Source organism: Sinocyclocheilus grahami, unplaced genomic scaffold (genome assembly GCF_001515645.1).
Source record: "Sinocyclocheilus grahami isolate Dianchi unplaced genomic scaffold, SAMN03320097.WGS_v1.1 scaffold150.1, whole genome shotgun sequence".
NCBI lineage: Eukaryota > Metazoa > Chordata > Actinopteri > Cypriniformes > Cyprinidae > Sinocyclocheilus > Sinocyclocheilus grahami.
In genome coordinates, this window is record NW_015505329.1 from 337,118 (window position 1) to 348,672 (window position 11,555).

Sequence of the window (11,555 nt, forward strand, 5' to 3'; positions counted from 1 at the left end):
ATTCCTTCACTTGTATATCCACAAACCCCACACACGTTCGCTCTTAGGGCCCCGCGCGCAGACAAAAACAGGTTTGAACATACTGTATTATCTTTTGAATTGATCTGCATGACACTGTCTGCCAAAGCGGAGTCGGTGCCAGATTCAGGAGGGGCGGTAGAGCAGGAAACAATAATGCTTTGTCTGTTGAACACTGCAGCCCTCTGCCTGACATCAAGATGTTTGTTTCTGGCTTTTGTTTTTACTTCAACGCGCTCGAGACTGAAGCCATAACCATGGATTAGCATCTTTATTTAAAAACAATGGAAAAGAGCGAAAAAGAAAGAATAGTTCTTTAACATCTGCCCCCCTGATTGCGATTTTTAACAGGCATCCGCATGAGTTTGTGTGTTTGTTTAATAGAGGAGTCCGGGTATGCCCTCAGGTCTATAGGGGCCGTATCTCGACTGAAACTTGCTGACCTGTTTGAGAACGGCATCCAACGATGTGATGACTGATAAGCGAACAGCCGTGGCATACAGAGCACATCGCTGATCTGGAGACAGCCCTGACCAGTTGATCTGACATCATAATTTATATAGTTCCGTACTATATAGTAAGCAAAATTAGGATTAATGCATCCCAAATCTTTAATAATATGACATAGTGTCCAGAGGAATACTGTTCGTCAACCGTGGGCATTATAAATAAAAACGAAAAATTTAATTCAAATGAGAAATTTAAATAAAATTCAAATGAGAAAAATAAAAACTAAGAAAAAATAGAATAAGAATGTTTTATATACTGTATATACACACACACACACACAATTTATTTGTTTTTAAGTATTTAAATTAAATTGAATATCAAAACAACAAGAATCAAAAGTCAACCATGTGCACATATTTATACACTGTGTGTGTGTGTGTGTGTGTGTGTATAAATATAATAAAATTAAATTAAAAAATAACAATAAAATTAAAAAAAGAATATCATCACGTTTGTAAGTGTGACAGGACTCGACTGCTGGAACACACACTAAAGCTCCTTTTTCCTCTTTTCCTTTCCTAAACTAGGAATGGGAATTGTAAGGAATTTAATGGTTCTGATTCCTTTTCTAGTTCCTCAACCAATCCGTTAGTACTTTTCAGGAAGAAACTCCTCTCTCAAACTAAACCAAATCAATAATATTTAGCATATGTGACCCTGGAGCACAAAACCGGTCTTAAGTCGCTTTATAGCAATAGCCAAAAATACATTGTGTGGGTCAAAATTATCGATGTTTATTTTATGCCCAAAATCATTAGGATATTAAGTAAAGATCATGTTCCTTGAAGATATTTTGTAAATTTCCTACTGTAAATATATAAAAAAAATTTGATTAGTAATATGCATTGCTAAGAACTTCATTTGGACAACTTTATAAGCGATTTTCTTTTTCAATATTTAGATTTTTTTTTTTTGTACCCTCAGATTCCAGATTTTCAAATAGTTGTGTATCGGCCAAATATTGTCTTATCCTAACAAACCATACATCAATGGAAAACTTATTTATGCAGCTTTCAGATGATACATTTACAAAAATTGACCCTTATGACTGGTTTTGTGGTCCAGGGTCACACATACATATTTTTGTTTGTTTAAGGCTTTATTTATAAAGGTATTGCGTGAGAAGTTATTAATCTTGGTAGACTCATGAATATTGATTATGCAACATGTTCCTTATGTTATAATGTTTTTGCTTTGCATTGCAGCCATGCATAGTATAACTCTTGAAATATAAGAATTATCTTCTGAAAATGTATAGGAAAGGTGTAATGTTAAAATTGCCACGATACTCTTGTATTTGATGTAATTTTCCACTAGAGATATATATATATATATATATATTATTATTAAATGAAAATTTATGCAAAATGGAAAAAAAAAATGTTTAAAGCTTTGGGTTCAGTAAGATTTTTAATACTTTTATTCAGTAAGGATGCATTAAATGTATCAAAAGTGACAGTTAAAACTATTAAAATGTTATGAAAGATTTCTATTTTAAATAAATGCTGTTCTTTTGAACTTTTACTCATGAAAGAATCCTGAAATAAAAATATACAACAATGTTACCAAAAATATAAAGCAGCACAGCTGTTTTCAACATTGATAATAATCAGAAATATTTCTTGAGCAGCAAATCAGCATATTAGAATGATTTCTGAAGGTTCACGTGACACCGAAGACTGGAGTAATGATGCTGAAAATTCAGCTTTGATCACAGGAATAAATTACATTTCACTATATATTCACACAGAAAACAGGTATTTAGAATTATAATAATATTTCACAATTTTACTGAATTTTTAATCAAATAAATGCAGCCTTGGTGAACACAAGAGACTTGTTTCGAAAACATTCAAAAATCTTACCGACCCCAAAGTTTTAGCGTACGTGACATGAAACATGAAACGTATTCGTATTTCATTTTTGCCTGAATTAATTGTTTAGTTGTTGCTTTTCACATCTGACATGTCGTCTTCGTGTTCTCCTGCAGGGCTGGCTCTGTGAACTGCTGCGCTGGAAAGAGGACCCGTCCCCGGAGAACCGCACGCTCTGGGAGAACCTGTCCATGATCCGCCGGTTCCTCAGTTTGTCCCAATTGGAACGGGACGCTATATATGAGCAGGAGAGCAACGGAGGACAGCAGCACTATACGGACAGACCTCCTCACCTGCTGCATATGCCCACCGACCCATTACAGGTCAGTGTCTCAAACACACACAATATACACTCCGAAAAAAAGGTACAAAACAGTTGGCTGGAACCCTTTCAAAAGGTACACCTTCATCCATTATTTAAATCTAAAAAGTGCATATTAGTACAAAGATGCACATTAGTGCCTCAGATGAACATATTAGTGCCTAAATGTGACCGCTTTTTTTCCTGAGAGTGTAGTATTAGAGTTTTTTTTTGTTTGTTTGCTGGTAATTCAACTTGAAATGGTTTACAAATGGTAACCATATGGTAATGCCATTTTTACCAAAAACATGTCTAATTAAGTCTGTTTTGATCATTTGAAGTTAGGAGGTGCTGTACTTTTTCAAACGCTGGTAATTTTGCGCTCCGCTGCGATGCAAGCAAAACAGTCATTAGCAACATCATTTGTCTGCATTTAGATATTAAAGACGGCAAGCTTTTTTAATAAATTCATCACTATTCTGAATCCATATTTAATCACAAAAATCCCACAGTTCTTGTGGTTACAGCTGCGTGTTTGATCAGATATTATTTTGTTTACTCGCAAGCATATGGTCATTCCAAGAAAATAGCATGCGGGGAAGAAAAACATTTATTCACTTCCATTTTCACCACTAATGGCGACGAGATCCATGCATGACTACTGGAGGTTTAAAGATTTGCAGATCAGATGTCTACTGAAACATTTGACTACACTTGACAATAAGGTTTTGTTAGTTAACTTCAATTAACTACAGTAGTTAACGTTAAACTAACAATGAACATGCTCCTAACAGCATGTTAGTTCATGTTAATTTCAACATTTACTGCTACAATTTACTGCATTATAGATATGGCATGAAACAATGAATTAAACATGAATTTTATTACAATTTTATTTTAGATGTTTTTTTTACAACTTCAGTAGTAGATTTTTAATATGAAAATGTTGCATTTAAACATTAATGCACTATGAATAAGCACTTCAAAAAAACATATTGACTAATGTTAAGACCTTATTTTACCGAGCATTTAAATAAATGGAAATTTAAATGCATGCACAATAAAGCCATAAAACATGAGATGCCTTGCATTAGTGATTTTTACCACGGTTAAAAAGATCTTACAATGTGAAGCTAATTCCATAGACTTGCATTGAAGGAAGGACCTCAACCTCATAGTATCATTGTTACTAGATTTTTTACAGACTCATTCAAAAGTTATGTGGTTGGACACTAAAAAGTAAAAAAAAAAAAAAAATGTTTTAAGTGTTTTGTTTTATTATATTAATGGACTTAATCCAATAGATCAAATTATTCCAAACAAATAAATAAGTGCAATATAATTAATGGACACTTGAGTTCAGATGCATTCAGAACTGTCAGAAACTTGACTTGAATTTGACATGTAGCGTGTTTGTCTGTCTCTCGTCCCTCTCAGACTCATCAACAGCCTTCCTCTCAGCTCCAAGCGCCGCTGCCCCTGCCCCTGCTGCACCCCTCACAGCCTCCTCCATCCCAGCAGCCCCTGCAGCAGATGGGACCGCGGCTGCCCCCACGGCAGCCCTCCATGGCTTCGCCCGCTGAGATCGAGGACGAGACCCGCTGCAAGAGCCGCCAAGGCAACCGCATCTCCATGGAGGCGCTGGGCATCCTGCAGAGCTTCATTCAGGACGTGGGCCTGTATCCGGACGAGGAGGCCATCCACACGCTCTCGGCACAGCTGGACCTGCCCAAACACACCATCATCAAGTTCTTCCAGAACCAGCGTTTCTACATCAACCACGCCGGCAAGCTGAAAGAGCCGCCCCTGGGCTTCCCCTCCAACAACAATAAGGACGAGGGCCTGACGGACTTCAAGGAGGGCGAGCTGCTGACCGAGCTGGAAGAGAGCGTGCAGACCAACAGCACAATGTTCTCCATTAAAATGGAAGAGCACCTGGCGCCCGAAACGCACGCCATGGGACGGGCCCAAACGGAGCAGGAGGCGAGAGAGTAACGGACGGCTTGCTTTTGCTTCAAATCTTATTCTCGTTCACTCCTGTCTGTGTTCCATGAGCGAAACTGTAAGACCTTTTACACGAGACTGAATAATACAGAGATGATTAACTTTCACAGTTTTGTAAAGCGTGGATTATTTCACTGTAGAGACTCGTGCATCATTTCAATAATCTGCACAACGAAACAAAATGTAAAAAGAAAAATCCTAAAGGAGTAGTTCACTCCTAAATGAACATTTTTGTCGAAACTGTTGTTTCCTTTTTTTAAGTGAATGGCGACTTGGGCAGTCAAGCTCCAGAATGCGCAAAATGAAGTTTTATCAAAGTAATTTTATAGCATGGTAATGGTATATATCACAGTTTTTTTTTCTGTAAATACAACTAAAAATTATTTTTCATCTCTCTCACTTTATTTTATTTTATGAACCTAATGGACTCAAACCAATACATTATATTAATTATGTGTGTTTGTGTGTATGTATGTGTGTGTGTATATGTATGTGTGTATATATATTATATATATATATATGTATGTATGTATGTATATATGTGTGTGTGTATATATATATATATATATATATATATATATATATACATATATATATATATATATAATACATTATATTAATTATCATTATAATTAATTAAATTATAACCAATCAAGTCTGACATCAGTGCAAAAAAAACTGAAATTATTATACACTTGAGTTATTCTAGATGTGTTGGAGGTGAGCGACATGACCAAAATTATATATTATGGTATGAGTAATTTTATTTCATGTTAACAGTACGTTAAAAGCATGTTAGTATGATTATTTTTACAGTAAATACAAAAAAAAATATATTTTTTTATTTCTCTCACTTCTCTCATTCTCTTCATTATTTCATTTGATCATTTTGTTATGGTTATCATGGTATGAGTAAATTTAAATCATGTCCACAGTATAAATATCACAAATTGGTTATCTGAACTGCACTGATGGCCCCAGTTCTCATTCACTACCATTATATAGAAAAGAGTGGTTGGATATTCTTCGGAAATCACTTTTCTGACAGAATTTTCATGTTTGCCTGAACTATTCCTTTAAGTGAACAGTATGTTGCTGTGGATATTTGCTGACTGCACTTGTTGTCTGTTGTTTTTACACTGATTTTGAGCTACTGATTTTAAAAAAAGGAAAGTCAACGGACTTTGATAGACATTGATGTTTACGTATGTGGTGTTAACTGGATTTTTAAGAAAAAAAAAATGCATGAAATTGGAGAAGAGGGGTAGACAAAGGCCTTAATGATGAGGTACTGAGTCGAGCACTGCTGGCTAATGAGTTATTCTCTTTGAAATAAAAAGGATGGCTCAGTCTCTGGATCCCTCCGACCTGCAGGTAAACCGGGGGAAAACGGCTCACTCTTATTATTTGGTTTGAAGAAATATAAATATATATATATATAGACCTATATTAATTGTAAAAAAGTATACAGTCTTAAAGAAACTATGCCAACGAATGCCTTGTACTATATGGCACTGCCGATGTTAGATTATTTTGCAAAACTTTGGTCACTGTAAAATCCTGGATTTCCACAGTTTCATATGTGAATCACAAGCATCATCCTGCATTATTTATTTTGCGTTCCGATGTAATTACGTTTTAGGAACATTTCCGTCACCCGGCGCTTTTCGTTTTACTGATCTTTTTCTATTTATAAATGTAATTTTAATGGGCGGTAAAATCAGAAGTGTCTTAACGTTTTAAATGGAAAATGTGCTTTAACGGTTGCCTAAAAAAGTGCTGTATGTCAAGCAACTCATGCTACGAGCTTCACAATTAATGTTGTATGCAATTTTTACTATCATGCAAATAAGCTTAGGAAAAAACCTATAGAGACCACCTTAGAGAGAAAAACATATGCAATTTGTGTGAAATCGATGTTTGCAATGTGTCTTCCTTTGGTTAACAATTCAAAGCTATTCCTGTATAAATATGATGTATAAAAAAGTGGTTCTTTTTTATGAGTTTATTGCAATGAGAACAGTTATTTTGTTACGACTGACTGTTTTATAAGTGTTTTTCTCAGTTTCTTTATGCAGAAATGTTCTAACTAGGAGTGGTTACTGATTGTTAATGACACAATTAAACTGTTTGTATTGTACTCTGAATCTTTGTGTTAATGTGCATTAAAGAATATCCACAGCACAGGCCGAGTCAGACGAGCGCTTCTTCTATGAGGAATAAGCTCCCGGGTGGAAGGTGGGATGGAGTCGTATTAGAAGCGTGTTTAAGGGTAAATAGAGGCAGGTGTTAAGGCCCTGTTAATGAGTCGATCTGCGGGGATTGGCGGTGTAAAGCTGAGAAGGTGCTTTGACTTCCCGATGAACTCTCTGAGAAGCTTATGGAAATCTGTCTCGCCCATATGGAGGTAAATCACCAATGACCTCGGTGATCCCGGATTGCCTGAAAACGTCCCTGTGTTGTTTGCAGGCATTTTTAGAGATGATGGAAGGAGAAACTTCGTTTCATACTTCGTTTACTCAGACTTCAGGATGAGGGTAAGTTTAAATGTAAATAGCTCTAAACAATTCAACATACAGTACAGTAAATGACTTGTGTTGCTTTTCTTAGAAACTCTGTATATGCATATACATGTGTCAGGAGATGAAGGCGAGTATGTACATAACTGTAATATATGGAACAGGAAAAATACACAATTTTGCAGTTGTGTGAATTGTTTGCTAAACTGAGCACAACTGTTTGTTGTCGAACTCACAGCAGTCCATTATTATTGCAAGTGGGGAAATAACTTTTTTTTTCTTTTAAATTATGTGAAGTTAAATATTTTAATGTGTACTGTATAATAGCAGGTTTCAAATTTCATGGAAATGTTAAATAAAATTCTTTACACTATAGAGACCCTTGACTGAAATGTGTTCCAATGACAGACAAACTTCTCCTGTTTGTTTTTTAGATCATAAAATTGAATCTGGTAAGATCACTTGAATGTTCTTAATATACTATATACGCTACAAAGTTGTTACCAACAATCCCTAAAAAAACACCTAGTGTTCTGCTCAAAATGTACATTAAAATGTATAGTAATCTTAAAGCTATTATGTCCCGGGGTTTATTATAATTAACTACAATTATTTTAAATATATATTTAAAATAAAATCAACATTAACTGAACAAAAAAAAAAATACATATATATATATATATAGTGACGTGACATGTGGCCAAGTATGGTGACCCATACTCGGAATTAGTGCTCTGCATTTACCCATCCAAAGTGCACACACACAGCAGTGAACACACACACACCGTGAACACACACCCGGAGCAGTGGGCAGCCATTTATGCTGCGGCGCCCGGGGAGCAGTTGGGGGTTCGGTGCCTTGCTCAAGGGCACCTCAGTCGTGGTATTGAAGGTGGGAGAGAGCGCTGTACATTCACTCCCCCCACCTACAATCCCTGCCGGTATGAGACTCAAACCCGCAACCTTTGGGTTATGAGTCCGACTCTCTAACCATTAGGCCACGACTTATATATATATAAAAAAACTTATTTCAGCTAGTTGCCATGGTAATGTTTCTCATTTTCATTTAGTTCAAGTTGAAGTACTAAAACAACTAAATAAACTAAAAACTAAGAGTTCATGAAAATTATAGACATTATTAAAAAAAGGAAAACAATTACAAAAACAAAATTACTAAAACTCTCAATTGAAAAAAGAACGCATAAAAATATAACCCAATTCAAAAACTGCCATGTCCTCTTTTATTAGGTTTCACAACTTTATATTAGGTAGTCCACAATAACCGATGTTACACTCTAAAAAATGCTGGGTTAAATATAACCCAGCGCTGGGATAAAAAGGGACAAACCCAGCTATTGGTTTGTTTTGACCCAATAGCTGGGTTTGTGCCTTTTTAACCCAGCATTTTTTAGAGTGTAAAAATGGTGGATGACATCTTGGCATTAACATGCAGGAATTTTGCATATATACAGTATACATACTGCATAAAGAGTAGTATGTTAGCATGCTTTTCTGATCATAGCCATGCTTTGAGAATACTCAACTCAATATTTTACCTGCAGAATAAATGAAGACTCAACAGGTTGACACAATAAGAGCAGGTTTTGCCTCATAGTGGGAGTATGCAACAATTACCCATCAGCCCCTGGGACTGCACAGTAAATCAAACAGGAAATGCAGCAGAAACCCTAATAAACATATTATGATGTGAGCTTTATTGGAACTGCTCTGTGAAAATAAGTCCTCTGTTCACTAACTCTAGCAGCCCAGCTGTAGGTTTTCGTTCTAGAGATGGAGGCCACAGAAGGTGTGATATGGGGTCAATACTGAGTTCATGTTGCCCATGTACTTTCTTAACACGTTTCTGGTCTTTTTGTGAAGAATTCATCAGTGCATTGCTGCGTAGTGTCTACTGCCTAAGTGAATCTATCTGACATTTGGCACATTCTATAAATGACTCAAATGCACAGAAAACTCAACTCACAACTGATTTCAATATTACACGCTGATAGGCTATAAATAAAACAAGATTCTAGTTAGACTGAACTATTTTTAACTACACGTTTAGGCCATCTGATAAGGACTTTTTCATCACAATGCATTCTGGGATTATGATACCTCCTAAAGGAATGTTTGTACTGTAGGCTATTTACAGTGAACAGCCAGTGATTTCTGACAACATGAGGGACAGAAGGTAGGGTGACCATACGTCCTCTTTTCCCCGGACATGTCCTCTTTTTGGACCTACAAAAAATGCGTCCGCTTGCCCAAAATGTCCGGGATTCGGCCGTTTTCTTAATCCCGCTCCCATAACATGTGTTTCACTCCCGTGATTTTCGTGTCCACTCCTTTAAAGGGGCCATATGATGCTGCTAAAAAGAACATTATTTTGTGTATTTGGTGTAATGAAATGTGTTTATGCGGTTTTAAGGTTCAAAAAACACATTATTTTCCACATACTGTACATTATTATTTCTCCTCTATGCCCCGCCTTTCTGAAACGTGTCAATTTTTACAAAGCTCATCGGTCTGAAAAGCGAGGTGTGCTCTGATTGGCCAGCTATTCAGTGCGTTGTGATTGGCCGAATTCCTCAAGCGTGTGACGGAAATGTTACGCCCCTTACCATACTGTGATGCCCTGTCCGGCCGGAGCGACGAGACAAAAACATTAAAATCTATTATAAACGAGGCATTTGTTGCATCCAGTGGGGACATAATTATGGATTATAATGACTTATACTGTCTTTTTACACGTTGCGTTGCATCGCACCGTGTAAACATAAAACCATGTCTGCATTTGTTATTGGAGAAATTACAAACAACAAGCACTACTCTACACTGCTCAAAATTCATGTTTGAATCATCAGTGGCAAATTCTTTAAATATAAAAAACGTACTTACAGACTGTGAGTCAGAACAGCTGGCATTGTAGTCTACTCTCCCAGGATCAGGAAACAGTCCTCCATAAAATGCGCTGCACACATCTGAATATTTGGGTTGAACTGTTCTGGAACAGTGTTGTAAATACAACTTAAACACTGATTTCTAGTCGTGTCCTCTTTTGGAAGGCCAAACAAAGTAGTTTCGCTTTTACAATGAAACAGCGTCACACACCGCGGCCTTGAGTGAGTGGAGGCCAGAGGCCTAGAGTGAGCGGAGGCCGGCTTGAGTGAGCAGAGGCATGCGGGCTTGAGAACAGCACGGCCGGCGGATTCGACGAAGGAGCGTAATATTCAATTTATATTAATTAAGAGGTAGGCTACTTAGACTTTTGACTAGCTGTCAAAACGAGGTCTGGTTCATGCTGGTTAGTCTGCTTAGGTAACATGTAAAGCCACCGTTCACAGTTTGTTGTTCTTAAACATTGTTTGTGCTATTGAGAATAACTTTACCATATTAGTCTGGCAAAAATTAATTAATTATAAAATATTTGCATGACTGTCTACAAATCTTTGAAATGTACCTTGTAAACTTTGATAAATCCAGTGATCGTTTCATCAGGTTTTGTAACAATGTCAAGTTGACCCGGGTGCATGTCAAAAGGACAGCTATAAATCCACCCTGTCATATTTAGCAGTCAGTAAAGCCCATTCAGGGATTATTGATGTAATGCTTCAAATGATAAACCCTGTTGTTATAAATTGCTCAATTTTTTTTCTTCAAAATCTGGGTCATTTACAGAGTCTGAAATCAGCAAATTGCCTCAGCTAGGGCCTCTTGGAGCAACCTAATAGATAATTATGTTTATTTTTGTGCTTACCTTTATATTTAAAGTTAAAAGTGTCCTGAATTCTCTCTTATGTTATAATGTTATGTCTTATATCTCGAGCAACATTGTTAAACTAATTTATAGGGACGTTTAGGAATTATGTATTGACTTTACCCCAAGTAGCACTGGAAAAACATATCTCTCATAATAATTGAAACATCTATATGTGTTTCATTTTATGAGAAATAAAACATTTAATCATTTAATGCTTGTCTTTACCATAATATTTTATAGCATTTAATTTGATCAAAAACTTTGTTCTGTGGTTTTTAATTATTTCCATACAGGAGCTGTAGTATGTTTCCCAGACCTTTTGAACCATTAGTCAGAACAGTCTCTGAATTTTTCAGTTTTGTTGAATGTAAATGCACGTTAAAACATCTTTGTTTCTCATGTTATGAGCACTGAAAGACAGATTAATTTAATGCCTGACATTGCCATCTTTTTGTATAGCATTTAATTTGATCAAAAACGTTGTTCTGTGATTTTAAATTATTTCCATATTGGAATTATAAGTTAATAAATTTAAAATATAGGCCTATCCTTTCCATATAAGTTCA

General features: G+C 36.1%; 1 protein-coding gene across 1 annotated transcript in view; it reads left to right on the forward strand.

Annotated features, from left to right (window-relative positions):
• The window catches only part of satb1b (SATB homeobox 1b), a 47,759-nt gene extending 42,703 nt beyond the window's left edge, over positions 1 to 5,056 (forward strand). Inside the window, exons 10-11 of the mRNA XM_016281564.1 lie at positions 2,519 to 2,725; positions 4,141 to 5,056. Of these exons, the coding sequence (XP_016137050.1) occupies positions 2,519 to 2,725; positions 4,141 to 4,698 (765 nt within the window). The 3' untranslated portion in view covers positions 4,699 to 5,056. The remainder of the gene's footprint in view (positions 1 to 2,518; positions 2,726 to 4,140) is intronic.
• Positions 5,057 to 11,555: the final 6,499 nt, after the last annotated feature.